Source organism: Saccopteryx leptura, chromosome 2 (genome assembly GCF_036850995.1).
Source record: "Saccopteryx leptura isolate mSacLep1 chromosome 2, mSacLep1_pri_phased_curated, whole genome shotgun sequence".
In the NCBI taxonomy this organism is placed as follows: domain Eukaryota; kingdom Metazoa; phylum Chordata; class Mammalia; order Chiroptera; family Emballonuridae; genus Saccopteryx; species Saccopteryx leptura.
In genome coordinates this window covers 23,938,301-23,965,772 of record NC_089504.1, presented here as the reverse complement: position 1 = coordinate 23,965,772, position 27,472 = coordinate 23,938,301, and the positions used below count along the sequence as shown (strand labels likewise).

At 38.1% G+C, this 27,472-nt stretch overlaps 1 protein-coding gene across 7 annotated transcripts in view; it reads left to right on the top strand.

The window, feature by feature from the left end:
- Positions 1–21,743, top strand: part of MUSK (muscle associated receptor tyrosine kinase) — a 92,442-nt gene extending 70,699 nt beyond the window's left edge. For 3 of the 7 annotated variants that reach the window (XM_066365620.1, XM_066365622.1, XM_066365621.1), the window contains 8 exons: positions 2,368–2,374; positions 8,753–9,016; positions 10,132–10,307; positions 10,959–10,982; positions 15,729–15,930; positions 16,441–16,632; positions 18,169–18,317; positions 20,521–21,743. In XM_066365620.1, coding sequence (XP_066221717.1) covers positions 2,368–2,374; positions 8,753–9,016; positions 10,132–10,307; positions 10,959–10,982; positions 15,729–15,930; positions 16,441–16,632; positions 18,169–18,317; positions 20,521–21,203 — 1,697 coding nt within the window. In that variant the 3' untranslated portion in view covers positions 21,204–21,743. The remainder of the gene's footprint in view (positions 1–2,367; positions 2,375–8,752; positions 9,017–10,131; positions 10,308–10,958; positions 10,983–15,728; positions 15,931–16,440; positions 16,633–18,168; positions 18,318–20,520) is intronic. The other 4 variants (XM_066365623.1, XM_066365624.1, XM_066365625.1 and 1 more) reach the window with 2 other exon arrangements.
- The last annotated feature ends 5,729 nt before the right edge of the window (positions 21,744–27,472 follow it).

Sequence of the window (27,472 nt, the reverse complement as noted above, 5' to 3'; positions counted from 1 at the left end):
GACACAGCTCTCAGCCATGATAGTTAGAGAGTTCTTATCAACTAAACAGTCAATCAACATTCCCGAGCATTTCACAGTGGCTTTATAAGTTTTCTTTTTTTATTTTTCAATTACAGTTGACATTCAATATTATTTTGTATTAGTTTCAGGTGTACAGCAGAGTGGTTAGGCCGTCATATACTCTACAAAATGTTCCCCTGATATTCCCAGTACCCACCTGGCTAGCTATCTGGTTTCATATTGATTAAAGGTGTTTTGTTTTTGTTTTTAATAAAAGGGAAAGAATACATGAGTAACAGCCAGTAGCCACACTAAATTGCTACCAGCTGTTCCTGCAGTCAGGCACGAGAGCTAAGCATTCTTTTTATAATCAGGCAGCCTTTGTTTATTAGAATCGCTGCATGTTGTTCATGAGAGCCAAACTTTTACTGAGTTTTCCAGATAATTTAAAAAGTACTACAAATATTGATGACTGTTGAAAATTTTTGGAATGTTAAAATATCTTGGTTTGAGATAAAGGCACTTGTTTATGATTGCAAGGTTCTTGGACCGCTTCCCTGACCCCTTCCCTCCTCCCAAAGAAAATGTGCTTAGAGACATTTCTAGAAATTTCTACATGGACGCCCAGTATCTGAGGGCATCCTCTCACTCTCTTAATATTCTTGAGATAATCAAGCACCCTTAAGTGAATTTCATTTTTCTTTCCTCAATTTTCTTTGAAATAGAAGCATATCTAAGTTTATTCTATCCTCCCAAGTACTATGCCTGGATTCTCTTTGGCATTGGCGTATATCTGTGGTATCGAAACCTCCTCTTCCCCTCATAAATGAAGGCCTCTTTCACATATCTAGCCTGGGCTTCCTCGTGTTTCAACAGGTTTCCCTGCTCAGCTGCTCTTAGAATCTGCCTTTAACTTCTCTAACCCACGTATTATTTTCTCTGGCAGAATTGCCTGATGTTTCCTTCCATCTGTCCTATCTGTACAGGGGTGGAATTGTCATGAGGCTTGGGTCATGGTGGTGCCTCATGTAGGCTGGCTTCTGAGCCTCGTCGTCAGGCTCATTTAATAAAATGTCCATAAAGGCAGAAGATTCACATACTCAGGGTTCCACAAACCTCACAGTCACTAACCCTCACAAATGCCAAAAGGAATGATTAGAAAGACAAACTACTAGTTTACAGGGTTTTCCAAGAACATAGACTTCTCAGAGGAATTCGCTTTAGAATTCTTAAAAAACGACAAAAGAAAAACAACCAAATGGACCTGGAACCTTAGAAAGGAGTCAGACCTCGACATTAGGAGAAAGTCTATTAAGGCAGATTGGATATAACCAAAGCATACGTGTTACTTCTTACGTTTTATAATGTAAGCTGGGGACAAGAGGACATAGATTACAAAGTGGTTGGTGAAGCGTGTGAAGTTTTAAATTTCCTATACAAAAAGAGACAGAATCTTTCAGAAATGCTGGTCAATTACACCCTTGCAAGGGTCTTCCTGCCTCTGCAGAGTTTAAATTGGGGCCATTTCTGCTGGGAGCCCCAATAACCCACCTAAGGTGAGGGGCAGTTGTTTCAGTGCCCATTATGTGGGTATTTATGGAGCCCGGTGCAAAATAAAAATGTGGGGTCCCGTGACAGCAGTGTATTAAACTAAGCAGGTGGTCCTTCTAAGCTCAGGACCCTGTGAGGCTTCATGCCTGTGAAGTTAGTGGGTCTGTGGGAATCACAGCTAGCTGTCTCCTCTCTTCTCCACCCTTTTCCTCTCGTCTCTTCTTCCTTAACCAACACATCTTGCTTTCTTGATGCAAGGTCCCTGGGTGGCTTGAGACTTGTTTGGAGGTTCTAGCAGGAGAGCGCAGCTACTCAAATACCCTTGACCAAAGAACGGTCCTCTCCTCTGTCGGGGAAGGTCATCCTCTTCTACCGAGCGCACAGCTTCGGGAGGGATGCACATGGAGCTGTGAGGCAGGAAGGGGACATCCGCCTAGCCAGCCAGATCAGCCGAATCAACCCTGGCGATCAAGGGGGTGACAGATGTTGCAGCCAGATCGCCCTCACATTCCCTGGGTGGCTAATGGAGAGATATTCCGAGCTACGGCACTGCCTGGGCTGATGGCGCCCATGGTTGCTTTGACTTGAAAAGAGTTCAGTTCCTGGAGATACTCAATATTTTCTTAATCTCCTTGTCCAAATCTGCCGGTTAATGTGGTATCTGCCCTCCTAGAGGAAGCAGAGAACTTTTCAGAAACTCAGAGATTAGAGGTATGAAAGCTATCTCTTACAAACCATAAAATGAAAATATACTAACTTTGGCTTCTTTTTCCCTTTACCTTGATTACCTGTGGGAACTTCCTTTCCTGGTAAAAGAATGGAGGTAAGATATTGTTATTACATAAATGTTTTGTTTTGTTGTGTTTTAATTTTTGTTTGACATGCCCTCCATTGTCTATTTGCTGAGCACGGTAATCTTTCAGAAACTTTCTAATTTCAAATCCTTTTAATACTCTTAAAAGACGATGATGAAAATGAAGATAGGCAACATCTATTGAATAATTATGATGTATCAAGCACTGTTTTTAGGGCTTTACATGCATTATTTAAAGTTATCCTCAGGAAATCCCTATGAAATAGGTATTGTTATTATCCCTATTGTACAGAAAAGAAACTAAATGAGGTGGGGTTTTTTGTTGTTGTTATTTCTGAACTGGAGAGTTGCAGTGACTTACACAGCTAGTAAATTATAGGCTTGGAGAAGGAACCTAGAACTGACTCCCAAGCTCTCCCTCATTGCTTTATCCTGTAGATGAGAAAGTATCACCTTGAAATATAACATCCGGCAATTTACAGTGTTTTGTTTGCAGTAAAATTGATGTTCATAAAAACTCTATGAAGTGTGGTAACTACTTTTATCTAATTTTACAAATGATGAAACTGAGATTGAGAATAATTAAAAATAGTAATAATGATAACAGCTAAGTTTTGTGGTACATTTATGATCACTGCTTTTCTTTTCTTTTAAATTATTTTTTTGAAAAAATATTTTATTCATTTTAGAGAGAGGGGAGAGAGAGAGAGAGTGAGAGAGAGAGAGATGGGGGGAGGAGCAGAAAGCATCAACTCCTATATGTGCCTTGATCAGGCAAGCCCAGGGTTTCAAACCAGCAACCTCAGCATTCCAGGTTGATGCTTTACCCACTGCACCACCGCAGGTCAGGCTGATCACTGCTTCTTATACCTACATTTTAGCAACTTTATGGGGCAAGAACAACTTTTTTTTAATTCAGTGAGAGGAGAGAAGGCAAAAACAGACTCCAGCATGGGCCCCAACCAGGTTCCACCCAGGGCCAACTCTCTCCAATGGAGCCCTGGCTCCAGGAGGGGAGGAGAAGAAAGAACTATAGAGAGAGAAGTGAGAGGGGAAGGGATAGAGGAGCAGATGGGCACCTCTCCTGTGTACCCTGACCAGAAATTGAACCCAGGACATACACACGCGGGCTGATGCTCTACCACTGAGCCATTTGGCCGGGGCACAAGAACTATTATTATAAGAACATATTATTTTATGTGGAAGCTGATGCCCCAGGAATTTCCAGGACTATACAGCAAACTACAAAGCCTCAATCTGATCTCAGGTAGACAGATGCCAGAACTTAGATTAGTAACAACTATACTAACCCAGACAGCATAGTCACTCTACAGGACCTAAACCCCCAACCACTGCTTCTAAGTCCATGGAATGAAAGAATACATTGCATAAGAAAATTTGGTTATTTCTTTCTCTTGTCCCAATTCATATAGCTTTGATGTATTCATTTATCACAGTTCTAAGAGATGGAGTCCTGACTTTTATGGATTCTACAGTGAAAAAGAGTGGCTGAAGAAGTGACATACAACTTAAACATGGAGAAAGTTAAACAAAAATGCAGGCCACCAACAGAAGAGATGCCATCTTTCCTCCACACATCGTTCAGCACACCTGTTCTCTCTAAGCATATTTAAACCACTCAGTCTATTCCTGGCACTATATAAGAAAGCAGAGAAACAAAACAATGTATACACATTCCCTGCCCCCAAGAAATATACATTTTACTAGGAGAAACACAACATACACACACAGAGATATTAATCACAAGACAACATAATTAATAATGGAAGCATACACAAATTCCAAAGACTCAAGAACAGCAATAGATCATTCACATGCACATAAATACAAATAAAAAACTTTAAACTCATGAGTAGTCAAATAAATGCTAATTAAATAAAATCCCATACCATTTTTAACTTGTGATAATATAGCACTCTCAAACTCTGTTGGTAGAAAGAAAATTGCAATAACCTTTCTAGAGAGCATTTGGCAATTTTTATTGAGAAACTTAAAACAGTTGTATCTATTAACTGGATAGATCCACTTTCAGTAATTTATGTTAAGGAAATAATAAGTATATGAACAAGAAAATTTAAAACAACTTTTTATATATTAGTAAAATATATGAGTAATTTCAATATCTACCAATAAGATAAATTGATGTGATTTGAAGGGTATGTTTTGAAAACATAATGTCATAAGAAAATATTTATATCATACTAAAATGCAGAATACATAAATATATTAATAAAGTAATTATATACTATGTATAATATATACAATACTATTAATATACTTATATATAGTAATTATAACCAATATATGTACAAATATATAAAACATAAGAAGTGCATATATTTGGCTAATATATAATAAATTTTAAAATTTTGAAAAAACTTTAAATTTATATTAATATCATTCTGTTTTACACAAGCAATAGGCAGTAATTTTAGTCAGAAGAAACATAAGAAGTATTTCTCAGAGGAGGCTATGTCCTTCTACTTAGGACATTGGGTTTTACGTTTCAGGAAAATGATATTTGATCTATGTCCTAGAGCACGGGTTGGCAAACATTTTCTGCAAAGGGCCGGATATGAAATATATTTGGCTCTGTGGACCATACGGTCTCTGTTGCTACTGCTCAGCTTGGCTGTCTCAGGGCAAAAACAGCATCGACAATTCATAAATGATTGGACATGGCTCTGCTCCATAAAACTTTACTTATGGACACTGGCATTGGAATTTTTTTATCATTTTTACTCCTGACTTTTTTCAACCATTTAGAAATGTAAACATCAATCTTAGCTCAAAGATGGTATAAAAACAGACAGCAGGCTGCATGTGCCCTGTAGGTTGTATTGGTTGACCCTGCCTGAGAGAATGAATCATATACAAAGATACTAGGCAGGAAAGAATAAAGAACTCCAGTTTGCTTTGGAGATTGGAAGTGGTGTAGAACCCTGGTCAGCATGCTTGTTGGGAAAGTACAATGGGTGACCAGACAGTTGATATGTAAGGAAGGAAGATTTTTCCTTATCAGAGAAGAGACGCAGGTGGGCCAACCCTAAGGAGGGCGGAAGGAGGTGTGGAATTTCCACTGGAGTAGTGGGGTAGCCTTATCTCAAACAAACACAGCTGGTCATCTGCATGGACCAAGCATTACATGTTCAAAAGGAGTGGAGGGCTCCCTCATAGAAACTGCACAACCACTTTTAAAAATATGACTCATACATGTTAAAGCCAAGGAGGTAAGAGTAAAAGGTGTAGTGTGACTCCTTTAAATAATCCGTTTGACCAAGGAAAGTTTTCTGTTGTAAAGAAATTAAAAGGGGGACCTGGGATCAAATATCTGCTGTTGTTTCTACAAAGAGAAACTTTACAGAAAATAAAGATCAGCCAGGTTTAGTTTGTCAGGAGGCATGCGAGGGACTGGTCCCATGTGCAACATTAGCTAGCATTTTTGGAGATGGTCCGGCAGGTCATTCCAAAATAGCTAGCATTCTGTGAACAGATCCCTCTGACCTCTACCCCACTGTTCCAGGGAACAACAGGACCAGCTGCTTCTGGGGTTGCTCCCTCGGCTTCCTAAGAACTGCCTGCTGGGATGGGGAGGGGTCTCCTCGCTTGCAAAGGACAACAGGGGACACCAACGGAAAGTCTTTGCAGTTATCTTGTCCCCCAATTTTTACTATGAGCTCCCTTTAAATTTTAAGTGATAGGGTTAGGAGGTTGAGGAACAAAATAGCCCAATTTACCTTTGTGTTTTGCCTCTAAAATTTGTTAACTGCACAAAATTTAAGGTTTATAAGCTTTCAAAAGAAGAGAGGAAAAGGAAAAGGAAGTTGTTCCAACTATCTGAAACTATGGTCAGTTTTACTATCTCTCTCCAATTATTTTATATACACACACACATATGTATATATGTTTGTATATTATTTATATATATATTATTTATATATATATTATATATATATATTATATATATATATATAATATATATATATATCTGGTCCTGTATATTATTTCCTATCTTGTGGAACTAATCCTAGTATAGATATGCAACCAACTCAAAGTCTTTAATGCTCCCAGAAATACCACAGAGATGTATTTATAAGAACCAGAAAATTAATAAGAACCATAGACTTTGTACCATATTTTATGGTTTTTCCTAGATGCAAAGGGTTTTCACAAGCTAGTTATTTTCAGGCTGACAGAAAGAAAAACCAAAATTGCAACAAAGATCTTATTTCTATTTAAAACCTAGGCTGTTATTTTTTTATTTTTATTTATTTTTGTATTGTGTAGCTAATGCTCAAAAATAAATAAAAACTCAATATTATTAAGTCAACTGAAGCTATAAAAAAAATCAGTGCTTATTAGGGGAAGCAGCAGAAATCCAAAGTGAGAGATTATTAATTCAGTATTAATAACCCTTATCTCTGCGGCTATTTTCATTTATTTTTATTTTCTTTTTTTTTCTTAGTTTCCACTGTTCTCTAAAAAAAATGTTGTTTGTGTAATCAAGGGAAAAATTATGAACACTTTTAATTGAAAAATTACAGAAAAATAAAGAACAGAGACATTCAGTAGTTAACATGTGGCAGCAGAACCTGGATGAACCCTTCTCAGCTCAGAGTCACTAGGGGAGATATTTAACTTTTACATGATACAGTATTTTTCTGTGAAGTGAAAAGTCACACCTGTGCTTACCCAACCTCCTTTTTTACTGAGATATTAATATGTGAGACTACTGGTAAACCAGTTTGAGCTATTTCTGGTTACTAGGTATTATTAGTCTGTTTCTTAAACACAGCACCTGTGCTTCTCTCAAACCTTCCTAGTGTTTGCTTAGACCAATTCCTTCCCTAAGAAGTAGGGTCCTAGCTATTTCTCTGGTGTTTTCCCAACCTGACCTCCTTCCCTAAGAAGTAGGGTCCTAGCTATTTCTCTGTTTTCCCAACCTGACCTCACCCTAGTTTTATAGGAGTTTTGTGTTTTCTTATTCAAGTCTTTTGTTTAAAAAAAAACCCAACAAACTACAAATAATACAGTCAGTTTTATGTTGGCTAACTAGAAAAAGACAAGTATGAATGAGAGGAAAATTCTACATTACAAAACATTATTTTAAAAAGCATATTGTTTCTTAGAAGTTCATTGTTTTACCTGAAGGAGTTGTATCTCATTTAATAGATTTGCTTTAAAAACTAGCCAATTGTGGTTTTTCATTAAAGTAGCAACTTTCCTAATTCAATTAGGTTTTCTTAACAATTTAAAATTTTGCCACAAGTTCCAATTTGTTTAATTTTATCTTAAGAACCTTTATATAAAGATAATAAAATGCTAACTTCCAACAGTTATACAAATTAAAGGAGATAAACTCAAGTTATATGTTGTTATTAAAGATAAAGATCTGATGAAAGGCATAAGAATATATTGAAATCATCACAGTGACATCACATAAGTGCTCAATAAATATGTGTCAGGTGAGTCTAGAAATTATTATTATAATTCCCAGCATCCCATTAAGAAGGCAGTGGATACATGAAGGGAGTACCAGCAGCATTTTCTATCCACCCTGTCATTCTCTTCAGTTGTCATAGAAGATAATCTTTTAATCTTACTTTTGTGCTAGCTTTATAGAGTTTAGTTTTTCTTCACATATATTACAAATTAACGCACAATAATCTGAGTTCAGAATGATTACCTACATCACTCTACAGATGAGGACATTAGGGCTCTGAGTGACCATATGACTTTCCCCAAGACATGTAATGAGAAAGTAGCAAAGCTAAAGATGCCAGTTAACTTCCCTGAGAGCCACATCCTATGCTTTCTCCCCACTTATGTGGCTTTTTTTTTTAGTCTTTAATGGAATGCTGGGAAGATGTATGAGTGGGAGAATCTGAGTATGAAAAGGGTCACAAAGATGTATGTGCTACAAAATCCAGGTACCTAACTATCCTAACACATAAATAACCTGTTTGTAAAGCTTTGGATCAATGTGTTTATTATGTTCAATTATTTGTTAATCATCATGATGAATATGTTTTTTTGTTTGTTGATGTATTTGTTTGTATATGTCAGTTTATTAGTAAGAAGCATGTCAGGTTGAATTCTATTATAATGTAAATAATAAAGATACCCATAATTTCTAAAGCTTTCTATATCTGTTATCACATTTGATCCTCATAATAGCCTTCTGAAGTAGCGAAGGTGCTATTATTGCAGGTGGAAACAAAGACACTATTCTTATGGAGCATTTCAACCAATTGGCTAGTGCAATTTTCTCCTATTGCTGTGATGCAGATGTGGAAACTGAAAAGAAAAAAAGCAGGCTGAATGAAATAGCATGTGATGGGAAATGTTGTTCATTGCTTCTTTCAGTAAACCACAGAAAGACAACAGAGGCTACTGCGCCCAGTACAGAGGGGAGCTGTGTAATGCTGTCCTGGCAAACAATGCCCTGGTTTTCTTCAACAACTCCTACGCAGACCCTGAGGAGGCCCACGAACTGCTTATCCACACTGCCTCGAACGAACTGAAGGCAGTGAGTCCACTCTGCCGGCCGGCTGCGGAGGCCTTGCTGTGTAACCACGTCTTCCGAGAATGCAACCCCGGTGCGGTACCTGCTCCTATCCCCATCTGCAGGTAAAATTAAAGATAAGTAAGTGGGAAAATGTATTTGACTGCAAACAGGAAGAATTCTCAAAAGAAGAATTGCCATGGGCATTAATAAAGGCAAAAACTGGCTTTTGTCCAAAATTAAAGGTAATTAATTGGATAAAATTCCCACGGTGTAAATCATTGATGATATCTTATAATACAAGGGCTCTGAGCTTCTAGAAAATGTCATAAAAGGTATAATATTCTATTGCCCTTGTTACTGTTCACATTATCATATTCATAAATATCCCTGATTTCTATGAAATAAAAAAAAAAATCCTAAACTAGCATGGACCTCATTAGTAAGCCACAGTAGAGAAGGGAAAATAAAACTATATTTCAAGTGTTTCAGCATTATTTGCCAACAAATATGAGATCATGATGAGCATTCAGAATGTTATTTTATATTGTACTATATATTTTAAAATACACTCCACCCAACATTCTAATTTAAGTGCTGACAGTCTTGTCTCATACTGGGTGTGGGGGAGAGAAGTAGGGAAGCGCTCACAGCAACGGGCCAGGACTCAGCTCCTCCAAAGCTAGGGCTGGGGAAGGACCCCCGTGCCCTCCTAGAATTTGCCAGGAAGGTGGGCCTGTCTTGTTTTGGAAGACAAACATGCAGAGTTGAGGACTGTGTTACCCAGGCCCTGCCCATCAGCCCTGCGATTACAGGAAAATCTCCCAGGCTGGAAATTGACTGACAATGATTCATGACTTTTAGTATGTTTTAAATCTCCATGTACCTTGCTTCTGTACCTTTGTAGTTATTTTCATGTAAAGTTGAAAGAAGACAGATTCCTAACCTAATACCTTTTGAATTCAGAAGTTCTTATTTTCATACATTACGTGTCATCTTAGTTTTAGAAAACAACACTAATTATGTTCTAAAAACAAAACCAGGTACCAGTTTTCCTCACTGGATAATCCATTTCATTAAAGTCTCCCACTAGTTACCATAAAACAGTCCTTTCAAAACCCTTTTGCAAGAACCACTGTGCTATGATGATCTTTTGAAAATACAGAATGTAGGCGCTGCCACAGATTTGGCTGTGACATGCCATGACTCATCAAGTTTTGTTCTTCATAAAATATTTTAGAGAATACTGCCTGGCAGTCAAGGAGCTCTTCTGTGCGAAGGAATGGCTGGCACTGGAAGAGAAGACACACAGAGGCCTCCCCGGCGCTGGGACGCATCTGCTCAACGTGCTGGAATGCAGCAGGCTTCCCAGCATGCACTGGGGCCCCCTGGCCTGCACCAGGCTGCCATATTTAGGTAACATAGTCCTCTCAAGACTTTGGGTTGAAAGAAATTGACTGGTTTTGAAGAAACTAAGGTGTGCACTTAAATATCCTAATATTTCTAGGCATTTTGAATTTTTTTTTTTTTTTTTTTTGAGATTCCCTAATAACTGAATCCTACTGCTATCCCAAATGCACAGGTTAGCATAAGGACTTACTTCATTTGTTTTAAAAGAAATGGAAGAGCACTTGTAACTGCTGCTTGAGAGCTTACCTTATTTCATGAGGGGTCTTATGAGAGCTTGTGATGTTTTCTGGAATGTGCAAAGATATGGCTAAGAAACTTCTCCTGCTTTGTTGGAGGAATGGAATGAAGGAACCAAGTCCTCTTTCTTAGCCAATGAAGCAGATTTTGAAGCATGCAAGAATAAGCCACATGTTTGAAAATGCTGACCTCACAAAACAGAGCTGAAACCCTGCATGTTGCTTTAATGAACTCTGTGAGGACCTCTAACAGCTGGTTTAATTTCAAAGACGTGATCCTTTCACGTTTGAATGCGAAGAATGTTTTCCAGTTGCATATTAAAGAGCTGAAAGGGAACTTGCTGTTCTTAGCAGTCTCTCACAGAATGTATGAGATATCTGGATGCTCACTCAAAACAAATTTTTATCCTTTCCCCCTCAGATTTTATAAAAGAAAACCTAACAAGTAAGTAATTTTATTTGTGCCCTTGAAATCCTATGTGTATGTAAATGGATTCGTGCATGCGTATTTACACTCATACTTGATAATATCCAGAACAGAACGTACAGCATCTCTTAAAGGCTGGCCTCTGGTCACCCAGGGTAGAACATGAAGGAACATGATTGGAGATCTCAGCTTAGAGCCTCTAATTAGGCTATGGACAGCACCCTATGGTCACCTCAAAGAGACCCCTTGTATGGCTATATCCCTTAACAGCTTGATCCCTTATACGGCTATAAAATAAGCCAAATTGAAAATGTCACCTTTTGACTTTGTATTCATGGTTTTTGTATCACTATTTAGAGTGACAACAAGTATCTTTTTCTTCATCGAGCCAATTCACAATTTTCATTTGTGACTACAGATCCTTCTTTTAGAAAATAGGTGTGTTTGTTTGTTTTTAAGACAGCTAATTTCCAATAAAAAGTTTCCAGAGACAAATCAAATGATTTAAAAATGACTGTCTCCAAATTTCTGGGAAAAAATTCAAGAAGTTTACTTGAAAAGGGATGTCCTACAAATAAACTTGTATGAAACAGTACTTTAACCTACAAGAATATAGATATCTTCACAATGGTATGAGAAATTTTTCATGTCAGTTTCTTCCTCTGATTTGAGTATTCTAAGGCTTAAATCATATTCACTGTCTGTGATACATATTCCAAACCTAATCACTTGGCTAAGTGTCCGAGTTGATTTTATCAGCTTACTTAATGGACTAAGACTTAAAAGTGTTAAAAGAAAGAATGCTACTAATCACAAATGGATGTCTGAGAGTTTGTAAACAAGAGCAGTAATGGAAAACCAACCAATCAACTAACTAAACAAACACCTATTATTCTGAAAACCTGTCAAATTGTTATTCCCAAATTGAAGGAATGAAAAAGAAATGTTTCCATTCTTTGTCATATAAGCAGTCAAAGTTTGCTTTGATTAGACTATTAATTGTTGACTGTGGTCTATATTATCCTTCCATTGTTTACTCATTCATCCATTCAAGCAGTTCACTGAGGGTTTACTGTGTGGAAGATGCTGACCTTTAATCCTAGATTAGACAGGAATAAGACATGCAAAAAGAATGCATACTTCTGCATGCTACACTGATTATAATTCATTTTCTATCCTTAAACAAATACAGTTTTACAAGTGAACAAACAAGACAAACAAAAACTCATACACACAGATAACTGAATAATGGTTACCAGAGAAAAAGGGGGTTGAGGGAGTTCCTAAGAGGTAGAGGGGGTGAAATATGTATCATAGTAACGAAAGGAGATTTGACTTTGGGTGGTAAAAACCAATGCAATATACAGGTGATATATTATAGAATTTTACACATGAAACCTATATAACTAATATCGCCCCAATACATTCAATTTAAAAATTGAAAAACATATCTATATAACAACATTTAATGTAAAATTTAATATTACTGATCAAAGAAGTTTTATGAACTCTTTTGTACATGTAAGAAAGTGAACTCCAAATGATCATTTCATCTGAACATGTGATGGGGAATGTCTAAAAGCTTGATCCCTGAGTTAAATGCAATTATTATTAAAGAAATTGGCTTAAACTCATGAGGTAGGTCAACAGTTAAGCAAAGAAGGTAGCTATATTAGTTGGTGTCTCATATTATATGGGAGTGTGTAAAGTCCTCAAATATTTCTTGAAGAGGTTCTTGATTCCTGAGTAAACTCTAAAGGATATTGCCAGTTCACTTCGAAGGATGCTGGAAAGTGTTTGTAAAAATCATTTGTTTATCTTCTGCATTATTTCCTTCGAGCTTGAACACATGCACTAGAATTTTAGGAGTTTTCATTTTATAACTTTATTTGCTGAAAAGAAATGTCTTCTTAAGCATTTAGTGCCTTTGTACTCTTTATACTATTTGCTTAGTAGGCATTTCACTATTCTTGAATTCCTGAATTTTCTGGAAATGCACATACTTTATGCATTTCCTCAGATGGATTTGGGTGACAGTCTCTGAATCCTTACATATCTTCAGAAGAGCTTTCTTTTACCTGGATAGTTGAAAGCTGTATTAGCTAGATACATAATTCTTGAGTGACTTTTCTTTTCTCTCAGTATTCTAGAAATGTGATTGCACTCTTTTCTAGCTTCTAGTTTTAGAAATGAGTTGCCTGCATCTTGTTACTTTTTTCTATAAGTTATACATTTCTTCTTTATGCTTATTATCTGTATGGTAGAATCTAAATAATGATGTTTAACCGGACATCTTTTTCCAACTCTACGTTTAGGACTTCATACTGGTAGTTTGAAATAAGCCATGATGAGAATATTAATACCATGGAAGTCAGGCTGCAGCTGGGTCATCTTTCTAAAGCAAAGAGCTGATCATGCCACTCTAGTGTTCCAAACCTTCCATTGATTCTCTCCATTTACTACAGGGAAAAATCCAAATTATTTAACTTGGTATATAAGGCTGTTTATGACCTCAACCTTGTATCTGTACCCTTACCTATATAGACACTCCCCAGCTCAACAATAAAACTTTCAGATATACTTTTGCTTAACTATGGGTACTCAGGACATAATCACTGTGTCCACTCCTAGGCCAAGAAGTCCTACATGGGCACCCCTTGTAATCTCCTCTTTTACATTTTTATTTCAAGTGGCTTTAGGCACTTACTGTAATAAAATTTCTTTTTTATTTTGTAATGTTTTATATTAATCTATTTCCTTATACTAAATCATTATTCTCTTACTATATTGCAGTACATTGCTAAGATTTCATTTAGGATCTTTTAAATTTATGTTTAATAATCTATGAATGTGCTTTTCTTTGGTGTTAATGTTGTTAGGTTGTAATATTAGTATTATAACTATCTAAGATAATTTGACAGATTTTTCTCTTTTGGTGACATATTATGAAATATGAAAATTTTATCTCTTCCAAGACTGAAATAATGTATCCCTAATTCTAAAGTGAGTTTTAAATTTCCTAGTCATAGCTATGTTCAGATTTTCTAATTCTTCAAACTTAATACTTTTCCTTAACATCTTTAAAATATAATTGCATAATTATATATTATTTTATTTTTATTGACCTTTTGAGACTATCGTCATATTCCTTTATCACTCCTAATTTGTATGTTTGTGCCTTTCCTATGTTTTAAAAATTAAAATTCCACTGATTAGGCTACTTGATATTTAGAGTGCCAACTATCGACTTATTTTTTAATTCTATCATTTGTGTTATGTGTATTCTAACTTATTAATTTCTGCTTGTACATGGCTGTACTTTATCACTTATTTTCCTTTGCTAGTCATCATTTTTGTTTCCAATGTCCTCAGTAAATATTTAGTTCTTTTATTTATTTATTTTTAATTTAATGGAAAGAAATAATGCTCTGAGTTTATCATTCAGCACAGTTTTGGCCAAATTCCAAGCAAACTACTAGAAAGTTATTTTCTAATCTGTAACTGGCTACTTTTTACTCTTTGACAGAAAAGATACTTAATTTATTTTCTTTTTTTAACTCTCCTATTGGATTTTATTTAATCTATGTTAATTGCATTTTGGTCAAATAATAGATCTGCATAATTTCTGCTTTTGAATTTTATTGTTTATCTTGGTGGCCTGACAAAAGCTCATGGCTGTCACTGTTCCACAAATATTTCTTTCATTTTTTTCCTTAAGTGAGAAGTGGGAAGGCAGAGTGACAGACTCCCACACGTGCCCCAACCAGGATCCACCTGGCAAGCCCCCTACTAGGCAATGCTCTGCCCATCTGGGGCCATTGCTCTGTTGCTCGGCAACCAAGCTATTTTTAGCACCTGAGGCTAGGCCATGGAGCCATCCTCAGTGCCCAGGGCCAGCTTGCTCCAACTGAGCCATGGCTGTGGGAGGAGAAGAGAGAGATAGAGAGAGAAGGGAAAGGGGTAGGGTGGAGAAGCAGATGGTCACTTCTCCTCTGTGCCCTGACCAGGAATCAAACCCGGGACTTCCACATGGCAGGCTGACTATTAAAATATTCTTGATGATTCTTTTATTAAAATTCTCGGTACCCATGTTTTTTGTCTTACTCAATCAATTAAAAGGATTTTAAATATAATTAATACAGTTGTTTTATGGATACATAATGGACTTTGCACTCTACAGAGTGACATGAATATGGCATCTTTTGGTTTCCAGCAGTCATGCGGATTTTACCTTGTTTTAATGTCGCATGACCTTTTTAGTGGGTGTTTGATAGGAGTCAATTTTTAGGTGAGCCAAATTCTGCTCATTTGTGTCTCAATATTTCATTTTCATCTTCTTCCAACAATAATTTTATTCTGTTTGTAAATCAACAGTATAAAAGCTCAGCTTTAGACATCCTGACTTCAAGTATAATTTTATAAAACTATTTTATTGAATAGCTTAATGTCCACAACTGTTGTCAGATCATAATCGATATGCTGCAGCATGAAGAGCACTGGCTTGGGATCTGCATTTGTTGTGAAAAAAAGTTTTTTTTCTCTCTAAGCCTCATCTTTAAAATTCCATGATTTTATTAACTAGACTGACTTACAACTGGGCCTCACTGGATTCTTACAATTGAACTTCATGGATGTATAACCAGGGAGAATCTGACATGTGAAAACATATTTTTAAAATTAAATTTAGTTTCCTGATTGCTTGACTACAAAAATCGCACCTTAAATGTTTAAGGTCGAATGAAAAGAATTATTGTTTACTTTCAGCATTCCCACCAATGACGTCCTCAAAGCCGAGCGTGGACATTCCAAATCTGCCTTCCTCCTCCACTTCCTCCTTCTCTGTCTCGCCTACATACTCCATGACTGTCATAATCTCCATCATGTCCAGCTTTGCAGTATTTGCACTTCTGACCATAACTACTCTTTATTGCTGCCGAAGACGAAAACAATGGAAAAATAAGAAAAGGTGAGATTCCAGTATAAGCTAACCACACGTAGTAATGTTTTAAAAACCTACATATTTAATGTTGGAATGGGGGATGGGAGGCAGAATGCATAACTTCCAGTCTCTGTATGACATCATTACATTGCTTGAATATTAAGCACCCCCACCATGATCTTTACAAATATCAATAACTCTTTGCATAGGGTCATATGTCCTCAGGTTAATTTTTCACAGCAGATAGAAGCTAACCAATAATTTGGAAGAACAGGGCTATTCCTGTTCTCCATCTCCCCTCTCATCTCCATTGCCCCTGCTACATTAAATAGGGACAGAGTTCCTGAGAAAATGTGACTTTTGACACCAGACCAAACAAAAGACTTCATTGCTCTGAAACTGAATGATCTTTGTCTGTCTTAACATAATTTCTTTTGTTCCCTACTAAATGCTGCATCTCTTTAAAACCTAAGTCTGAGTACAAAGATCTCACCTGATCCTGAGCTCATTAGTGACCTTACCTGTCTTAACCTGCAGAGAATCAGCAGCAGTAACCCTCACTACTCTTCCTTCTGAGCTCCTGCTAGACAGACTTCATCCCAACCCCATGTACCAGAGGATGCCACTCCTTCTGAATCCCAAATTGCTCAGCCTGGAGTATCCAAGGAATAATATTGAATATGTGAGGGATATCGGAGAAGGAGCATTTGGAAGGGTCTTTCAAGCAAGGTAAAGTTACCCATGCAAAAAATCTCTCCACTGAAATATGTTGTGTCTGAAAAGTTACCAAATCATTACCTTGATGTCTATACAGTATGGATAATAGTTATTATCAAATGAGTTCATTCTTCATGTCATTAACCTTACTTGCATTGAGTACTATACTTTGAATCTAAATTGTTTCCCTCTTTGCTGGAAAAGAGGGTTGTGTAAATAGGGAGAATCTTCATTTGTTTTGTGTTCAAAGTACAAGCGATCAGCAAAGTTTAATCATCTTTACTTTTTAGAAAAGAATTTTGACATATATTTTTAATTACAATTTCATTACTCTTAGTAAATAATTCTCAAATTTACTTCTCTTCCATTTTCTATTGCTATATTCTCCACTTCATTTAAAGTTTACTTTGAACTAGTTCTTTGACTTAAGAACTCAGGGCATAGATGTGTGGAGATACTAAATAGATGTTCATAGAATAGCAAAACAGAAATGGAAAAAATAATGCCAAAATTTCAGAAAACAATGAGCTCAAGAAATAACTTTGTATTAGGCCCAATGCCAGCCCTTTGTGTGAACTAGAATAAAACACCCTCATTGCATGGGTGCAGCCCCACAGAACCACTGGGCCAGAGAATGGGGACACCAGTTATCACTTTGGCCTCATGCTCTTGGGCAGAACATAACTTTATGTCCACTCAAGGTGGTCCTAGTATAAAGCTTACATGATTTTTAAAATCTCATATAAATGCTTATTAAAAACCAAAAATATGCAAGGTATCATTTTAGGTGCTTTGGGGATATAAAGATGAATAAATCATGGTCCCTGCCTTCCAGGAATTTAGATTCTGGCCAGAGATTAAGGGACTAGGATGGTAACGTTAATCTCATTGCGTCTGAGCACTTTCAAATTCCTATAATTTATAAACAGTGCACTTCTCAAAGTTAACCTATGTTGAAAATAGCCCCAGTGATTTTTATTAATTGAAGTCAAGAAATTTTTAGTACGATCTACTACTGGGATCTTTCTTTTGACTCTGGGGCTCTGGGAAAGACTTTGTAAATGGGGGGATGTATAAGAATATGGATAGATATAATATGCCTGTGCATAATATTCCTTTCTTCTTCTTTTTTATTAAGTGATAGGCAGGAAGGCAGAGAGACAGACTCCTGCATGTGCCCTGACTGGGATCTACCTGGCAAGCCCCCTACAAGGCAATGCTCTGCCCATCTGGGGTCAATGGTCCATTGCTCTGCAAATGAGCTATTTTAGCGCCTGAGGTGAAGCCATGGAGCCATCCTCAGTGCCTGGGGCCAACTTGCTTGAACCATCTGAGCCGTGGATGTGGGAGGGGAAGAGAGAGAGAGAGAGAGAAGAAGGAGGGGGAGGAGTGGAGAAGCAGATGGTCACTTATCCTGCGTACCCTGACCAGGATTCAAACCTGGAACTTCTACATGCTGGGCCAACACTCTACCACTGAGCCAAGTGGCCAAGTCCCTGCATAATATCTCTAATATTTTATTTCTTTCTAACTAAATGTATCTCTTAGGGCTCCGGGCTTGCTCCCCTATGAGCCGTTCACAATGGTGGCGGTGAAGATGCTCAAAGAAGAAGCGTCAGCAGACATGCAAGCTGACTTTCAGAGGGAGGCGGCCCTCATGGCAGAATTTGACAATCCTAACATTGTGAAACTCTTAGGTATGAACATATAAGTGAAGAACTTTATTGTATCAGAAAAGAGAGGCTTTCTGTCCCCACCCCTTCATACTTCATTTATGATTTTTCTTTACTCTTTAGTCAGAGAAATGTCTCTGTCCCTTTCCCTAGGAAATATTCTGTATCAAGGAGTGGAACATTTCACTACATCACCTCAGTTCAAAAAACTGTTGTTGTTTTTTTAATTTCCCTCAGTACTATGTTGTCACTTCTTTAATTTTCTCTCTAGTACATATAAATATACTGTTTGCTAAAGATCTTGGAATTAAAAGCTAACTCTGAAATAAATATGCCAAGGTAATAGTATTCTTTATTTCTTCATTTTTGAACAGACTTCTAATTAGTGTCTGAAAAAGAACCAGATTTAATCATCTATTTTTATAGATTGTAATGTAATATAATGATTGTAATGTGATGTAAAATTGTGCCTAAATGATCTTATATTCCAAGTTGCCCAGTTTACTTCTCAAATGTAGCAAGGTTTTAGGATTTGCAAATGTCCTCTTGACACTAAATAAGACTCTCTATATTAAGGAGAGTCACTAAGTAAGACATTTTGCTTTCCAGAATGAACATTGTAAAACCTAAGTTTCAAAATGTTTTGCGGCCCTGGCCGGTTGGCTCAGTGGTAGAGCGTCTGCCTGGCGTGCAGAGGTCCCGGGTTTGATTCCCGGCCAGGGCACACAGGAGAAGCGCCCATCTGCTTCTCGACCCCTCCCCCTCTCCTTCCTCTCTGTCTCTCTCTTCCCCTCCGGCGGCGAGGCTCCATTGGAGCAGAGATGGCCCGGGCACTGGGGATGGCTCCTTGGCCCCTGCCCCAGGTGCTAGAGTGGCTCTGGTCGCGACAGAGCGATGCCCCGGAGGGGCAGAGCATCGCCCCCTGGTGGGCAGAGCGTCGCCCCTGGTGGGCGTGCTGGGTGGATCCCGGTCGGGCGCATGCGGGAGTCTGTCTGACTGTCTCTTCCATTTCCAGCTTCGGAAAAATACAAAAAAAAAAGTTTTGCTGCAGCAACATGAAAACTTCATCTAAGATCTTAGATTATTTTTGTTATTCTTTCCAAATTCATACGACCTCTTCCTTATTATCCTTCTTCAGAGAAGTAGCAGAAATGCAGAAAAATTATGTTACATACTTAAAGCAAGCATACATTCATAAATTCATTCATCAAACACTGAGTACTTGCTCTGCCAGATATGTGGTTGGTTTGCAGAAGTTAAAAAAAAAAAAAGACTCTCCACTTTCAAAATGCTAAAATGTAGCAGGGGGCTTCAAATAAATGAATGATTATGTCATAGGATAGTAAGTACTGTGTTCAAGGATGATGTAAGGAAAATCTGATACTGGAAGGGACAAGAGTTAAGACAGGAGGAGTGGTAGATATGCTGCATCTTAAAAGGTAAATAGCTGTTTAAACAAAGAGATAGGGTCAGTATTTGACTATGATGCTGTCAGCAAATAGCTAGGGCTCCAGCCCTGGCCCAGTAGCTCAGTTGGTTAGAGTGTCGCCCCAACATGCCAAGATTGTGGGTTCAATCCCTTGTCAGGGCACATACAAGAATCAACCAATGAATGCATAAATAAATAGAACAACAAATTGATGTTTCTCTCTCTTTTCCTCTCTCTAAAAAATTAATAACACATTTTTTTAAGTGTTTAAAAAAAGGGCCCCATATTTTCCAATCTGGCCATTCGCTTTTTTTTTCTTTTCTTTTTTTTTTTTTTTTTTTTGTATTTTTCTGAAGCTGGAAATGGGGAGAGACAGACAGACTCCCGCATGCGCCCGACCGGGATCCACCCGGCACGCCCACCAGGGGCGATGCTCTGCCCACCAGGGGGCGATGCTCTGCCCCTCCAGGGCGTTGCTCTGCCACGACCAGAGCCACTCTAGTGCCTGGGGCAGAGGCCAAGGAGCCATCCCCAGCGCCCGGGCCATCTTTGCTCCAATGGAGCCTTGACTGAGGGAGGGGAAGAGAGAGACAGAGAGGAAAGGTGGGGGGGGGGGTGGAGAAGCAAATGGGCTTCTCCTATGTGCCCTGGCCGGGATTCGAACCCGGGTCCCCCACACGCCAGGCCGACGCTCCTCCGCTGAGCCAACCGGCCAGGGCTGGCCATTCGCTTTTAGAGTGCATTTTCCAGTGTGCCCGTTAGAAACCCAACCTAACAAAAGATGTTATGTGGTTCCAGGCGTGTGTGCTGTGGGAAAACCCATGTGCCTGCTCTTCGAATACATGGCCTATGGCGACCTCAACGAGTTCCTGCGCAGCATGTCCCCTCACACCGTGTGCGGCCTCAGTCACAGTGACTTGTCCATGAGAGCCCAGGTCTCCAGCCCGGGCCCCCCGCCCCTCTCCTGTGCCGAGCAGCTCTGCATAGCCAGGCAGGTCGCAGCGGGCATGGCTTACCTCTCCGAGCGCAAGTTTGTCCACCGGGATTTAGCCACCAGAAACTGCCTGGTGGGGGAGAACATGGTGGTGAAAATCGCTGATTTTGGCCTGTCGAGGAACATCTACTCGGCGGACTACTACAAGGCGAACGAGAATGATGCCATCCCCATCCGCTGGATGCCGCCTGAGTCCATCTTCTTCAACCGCTACACCACCGAGTCGGACGTGTGGGCCTATGGGGTGGTCCTCTGGGAGATCTTCTCCTACGGCCTGCAGCCTTACTACGGCATGGCCCACGAGGAGGTCATCTACTACGTGCGCGACGGTAACATCCTCTCCTGCCCGGAGAACTGCCCCCTGGAGCTGTACAATCTGATGCGCCTGTGTTGGAGCAAGCTGCCCGCAGACAGACCCAGCTTCACCAGCATTCACCGCATTCTGGAGCGCATGTGCGAGCGGGCCGATGGCGCTGTGAGTGTCTGAGGCCGCAGGGGTCCCCATAAAACACTGCTGCTGCCTCTCAAACTCTGCGGGAGGTTCAAGGGGTCCCCATAAAACACTGCCGCTGCTTCTCAGACTCTGTGGGAGCCCATGCCAGAGGCCGAGGAGACCCAGCTAGCAAAGAATGTTGTAGACATGAGTAGCATATTGTTTGTTTCTCGGGAAGAACAAAGAGTGTAGAACTCAGATCGTAGGCTGAACTATTGAAGGGAACATGTTAGATAATCAGAGATCACTTCTCTTCCTTATGGGAAAAGTTTGTATTACATATTGTACAGGGAAGAATGTCACCTGTTCAGTTCCTGAATTAGTTGGCCGCAGAGTAAAACTCTGCGGTATTAAATTTTAATATGAAATGTGATACAGAGCTCTGTTTTTAATAGAGTTTAATTCCTGTCCCTTAGGAGAGTAGTGTAGCTTCATGTCAGACATTTATGTCAAGCTCAGTAAACTGAAAAGAAGGAAAAACCATTCATTGTCTCCCCACCTAAAGATGAATGCGGGGTTTTTTTATTGAATTTCTTTTCTTGCGTTTAATGCATACATTTATATTTGTCTGTAATCGACAAGAGTTGCAGTTTAGCTTATTGATAGGGGTTTTCTAAGGAATGAAATGACAAGTCCACAAAGCGTTATTCTTACTGTCATTTTACTTTTCTTTCCTGACATTGTGGTTCTTCTAGAGAGCTTTTTCCTTTATTTGTACTTGTCATGAATTTAATCTGCTGATTTTGTTCCTAAATTTTTTTCTGAAAAACAAATACTTTTTGTGCTTTATGAATTTTTCTTTCTCTTTGAAACTTTTATTGGTATCTTCTCCTTTGCTTTAATACTTATTTCTTCTTCTTTCTAGGACTTTCTGCCCCTCTTCAGTTATTCTATTTTTTTCTTTTATCTTACATATAAAATAAGCACTCTGGCTGAAATAACTTTCTAATTAACATTGTGGACTGAGATTTTATACCTTTTGCAAAGTGTTATTTTCTTCTGCGTTTACTTTTGAAGCCACATATTGCAAATTTGTCATTCATTAATTTTATTGCCACAATCTATTAAATCTTGTAAACCATAGTTTATGAGAGTTCACAAGATGCTCTCATGGCTTTGAGTTATTTCAGACCTGATTGATATTTTTGTGCTTTCTGATTTTTTTTCCCTTAGAAACCAATTTAATAGGCAGTAGAATTACTATAGTGCTGCTTAGCAACTTTCTGCATGATAACCTATCTTTTTACATTTTATGATTCCTTTACAAATTACTCTGGAACTCAGAATTCTGATACACTAGACTTCTCAGTAGAACTCCACACAATACATCTTTAAGACCAACATGAATGATATGAACATGAACCCAAATTCTCCTGAAAAGTAAATAAACAGGGAAGATAAAATAGCAGTTTACACTATACCTGCTTTAATTCAAGCTAATGGGTAGTTAGCCAATGGAGAAACAGAGTATTGGAAAGCAGAGTTTCAACTGTCTGCCACCAGTCTCCACCTGAAATCTCCAAATCCACCTTCCTGCAACAACTTGTTGTCTTTGCTGGAAAATCTCCCATTTCTTATTCATAGTCCTCCAGGCAACTAAGACAAGAACATAGAAATTACCTGAGACTTTGACCTCTCTTTCACCCCGATATTCTACCAGTATTACTTTCTAAAATCCTCCTGCTCACATTCCTTCCCCTTCGATTTGACTGCCCAGGACTCAAACTCTATCATTGCCCGCCTGTCTAATCTTCCTCCTTTTTTAGGCCAGAGCAGATTCTATACACTACAACACAGTAAGGACGTGATTATCCATAGTTCTGATTTGTAAATAAGGAAGTAGGAAGTTAAGATTAAGACCTAAGCAGAATACAATCACGCCCATGCCAAGCAATCACCTGGCCGACAGGCTTCCACATGGGTAGCGCCATCTTTAACAAGATGCTCTAGTGCAGGAGCCTGACCCTGCCTCCAAAGTCAAGGACCTTGCCTGCTGAGGACAGTGCTGTGTCACCCGGGCACTGGCCATGGAAGAAGGAAACTGCTCTGTGCTTTGTACCAGCCTCAGGGTACAAATGCCATGACTGGCCAATGCAGAGCTCTGCCCCTGGGCTCCATCTGGGACATCTTTGAAGGATAGTTACAGATCAAGAGCTAGTCTGATGGAGATATGCTATACATAGAAAATACACACCAGAGTGAAGACTGCTGAATATAAACTATCTCATCGATCAAAAAAAAAAAAAAAAAGACCTAAGCAGAGAGGTGCTTTACATGGAAGTCCTGATTTTACGTTCAAATTGATAGCATCATCCAAAGGGCCAGATGAAGACTAAGGTTGCTGCATAAGTCCAAAACAGAAAGCCAGGAGGCCAACAAAGCAAAGAAATTGGAGAGGGCCACCTGCAAGTCTAGAACTTTCATGTGGATATCCATGGCATATTTTAAATGGTTCACATATGTGTGCCACAGATGCTCTGCAAACTTCAAAGACGTCTTCAGGTTTCATCAGCTGAGAGAGTTTTATTATAAAGGAAAGACATGGAAGGCAGGCCAATCGGAAAAGCTACCCCACAGAGAAGTGGGTCAGTAGTCACCATCCACGTGGTTTGTGCTGCGGGCGTCACGTTGGCCCTCAGAGCCAGGTTTCTATAGCCTGAGTTCTATCGTCTGCCACTCTGAGCTAGTCTCTGCTTCCCTCTCCATGCTGAGTGAGTGCCCTGACTCTCCTGTCTCTTTCTCATGGCTTCTACAGCCTCACACTTTCTCAGTTTGTGTGGTTTTTTTAGGCTCTGATAGCTAAGAAACCAAAGGGTGAAATCATAGAAATATAAGTAATATATTATATAATATAGCAAGTAAGTGGGCAAGCAAGCAAGAAAATAGTATTTAACCATTCAACTTTATTAAATATTTAAACTAATTTACATCTAAAATAACAAGTGCGACACGCATTATTGTAATAGTTATAACAAAGATCATTCTACCCAATGATTCTAGCATTTACTGAATACTTACCATGTATCGTCTAAGGATCCTCAATATGGTCATTTAAACCATGCAGCATCCCTGTGTCATTGGTACTATCATTATGCCCACATGCTAGGTGAGCAAACAAGCACCAAGAGACCATGTAACTGGCCCAAGCACCTGGAGCAACAGAGCTAGTTTCTGACTAAAAGTGGTTGAGCTCTCAACCACCATACGGTGACACTTCAGGTCCTTAGGGAACAGCTGAACCTCTGCCTGTGTATGGAGGCTATCTGTAATATGTATGTGGTTTTAGAGCACACACTCTATCCCTTATATGATTAATTTCATATCCAGTCTTTCTGTTGAATAGCAAGAAATCATATTACAGCATTCTCAATTTAATCAGAAAGTCAAGTTGATCTTTTTGTGACTTCTTAATGTGCTTGCAAGTTATGTTAAGATCACTGTTGTTTCCTTAGTGGTCACCCCAAGGTTCTGTATTTGAAGAACTTGGACCCATTATTTACCAATAGTGTTTTCTTTTTTTAAATAAAGACTTTTTTCCACTGTAAAATCATTGTATAAATTTAAAATGAGAGACAAGAGAGAGAGACACTCACAGTGCTATTGTTAACAAGTGTCAGAACAGGCATCAGTAGGACACCAAGTCATCTTAAGTGGTCAAATATCAAGCATGACAAGAGTTCAAGAGTATTCCCCCCCCCCCAAAACCCATCATCTTTCTGGTATTGTGATGGAGCAGGAAAAGAACATCTTTTCACTTTGTAGTATATTATGGACCTCTTTCATGTCATGAAATACTCTTTGAAAAGTCCAATTTTATTTCTGAATAATATTCCATTTTTTGGCTATACCATAACTTAGTTAATCTCTTATTGTTTAACATTTGAGTTTTTCTAATTTTCACTATTATAAACAGTATTGTAATGAGCATCCTTCTTTGAACATGACCATAATTATTTCTTTGTGGAAATTCTGAGAAAGAGAATGTTGGCCAAAAGCCATGCACAATGTTAAGGCTCTTATTATGTATTGTCATATTCTCTAGAAATAGAAGGGGTTTCATCTCTGCATTGTACAAGAGATCTCACAGAACTAACAGTTTGCTGTCAGAGAGAATTAATGCTCTATTTTTAAGAAATCTTTATCTTATCTGGTTAGAGAAAAATATTTTAATTTTATTTTTTAAATTACTAGTAAGGTTGAACTTTTCTTGGTTCTTGACCATTTCTAATTTTTCATTCTGGGAATCATCTACGGCCCATTTTTCTACTGTGTTGTTCATTTTCTAATTGATTTATAAGACTCATCTTATAAACTCTTGTTATACCTTACACAAGGAGAAAATACATATATACTTTTACCTTAAAATAACATTTACACATAACCCTTGAACAACATGGGATTGAAGTGCACAGGGTCGTTTAGACATGGATTTTTTTTAATAAATACCTGTACTGTTTTCTATCAGCCGCTGAGAGTCTGCATAGGCAGAGGGCTGAGTGTATGCACAGTCTACATCAGGGGTCCCCAAACTACGGCCCGCGGGCCACATGCGGCCCCCTGAGGCCATTTATCCGGCCCCCGCTGCACTTCCGGAAGGGGCACCTCTTTCATTGGTGGTCAATGAAAGGAGCACATTGACCATCTCATTAGCCAAAAGCAGGCCCATAGTTCCCATTGAAATACTGGTCAGTTTCTTGATTTAAATTTACTTGTTTTTTATTTTAAATATTGTATTTGTTCCCGTTTTGGTTTTTTACTTTAAAATATGTGCAGTATGCATAGGGATTTGTTCATATGTTTTATAGTCCGGCCCTCCAACGGTCTGAGGGACAGTGAACTGGCCCTCTGTGTAAAAAGTTTGGGGACCCCTGGTCTACACCATTTTTATAGAATATCTGAGCATCTGCAGAGTTTGATATACGCAAGGGGGCCTAGACCCAATCCCCTCTTGGATAATGAGGAAAAACTTAAGTTCTGGGGAAGTCAAAAGGTAAACATGGATTTTCAACTGTGTATGTGGAGGGGTCAGTGCTCCTAACCTCCACATTGTTCAAGGGTCGACTGTAAATTTTTATTACAAAAGTTATACTTTCTATTTTTAAAGGAAAACTAATAGGCAGTAATATACAATAATACTATATACAAACATATATACCAATCAATGGTAACTAACATTAACATCAAGATAATTATTCTTTCAGCCTTTTTCAGATAGATAAGTAGATCGGTAGGTAGGTAGATGATTGATTGATAGATAGGAAGATACATAGATAATTTTAAACAAAAACAAGATCATATCATTATACCGTTTTAAGCTTAGCTTTTATCACTGAATATATCATGAATATTTTCCATATAACAAGTATTTGATGGCTGTATAGAATTCTATTATGTGGACTTATCAATTAATATCACTGTTACTTTATTGTTGGATATTTGCTTTATTTCTGTCTTTTCATTATAAAATATGTTTTGATAATTAATCCTGTTAAATTTTGTGAGCATCTATCTTTTTTTTTAATGTAGGCACCTTTTTTTTTGTGCCCCTCTTCTCCCCTAAACCCCTCCCTCTCCTCCCCCCCCCCATAACCCCCATACTCTTTTCCATGTCTCTGAGTCTCATTTTTATGCATCTATCTTAAATGCTAATTTTTTTAGATGTAACTCCTAGAAATGGAATTTCTAGATCAAAAGATATATACACTTTTAATGATTTTTAATATTGAGAAATGACCTTATATTATTTCACCAATGTATACATCTTTCAGTCAAATGAGTTCATTCTTTCAACCCCACCAATGCTGAGTATTAGCATTTTAATCATTGCCAATATCATAGCTTAAAATTTTTATTTTCTGGTGTATGCTTATATTTCTTTAAATAAGATTGAATACTTTTTTCAATATTTTGGGGATAATTTATTTATTCTGTGATTTACCTTCTACTGTTATCTTTTCTGTTGGATGTATTTTTGTTGTTGTTGCTTTGTCAAAGTACTTTACATATATATATATATGTAAAGTACTTTATATATATATATATAAAGGAGTGAAATTTGTGATATGTTTCACTAACTTTTATGATGCTAAAAATATATTCTTCTATTTGTCTTTTACTATAAGATTTTATTAATCAGGAAAAAATTCTAGATTTTCAGTCTGCTAAGATGATTGTGGCTTTTTCCTTAATTAATAGGTTAATATGTAGAAATGTATGAATTGATTTCCTAATGTTGAACTATCTTTATGTTCTAGGAATAATCT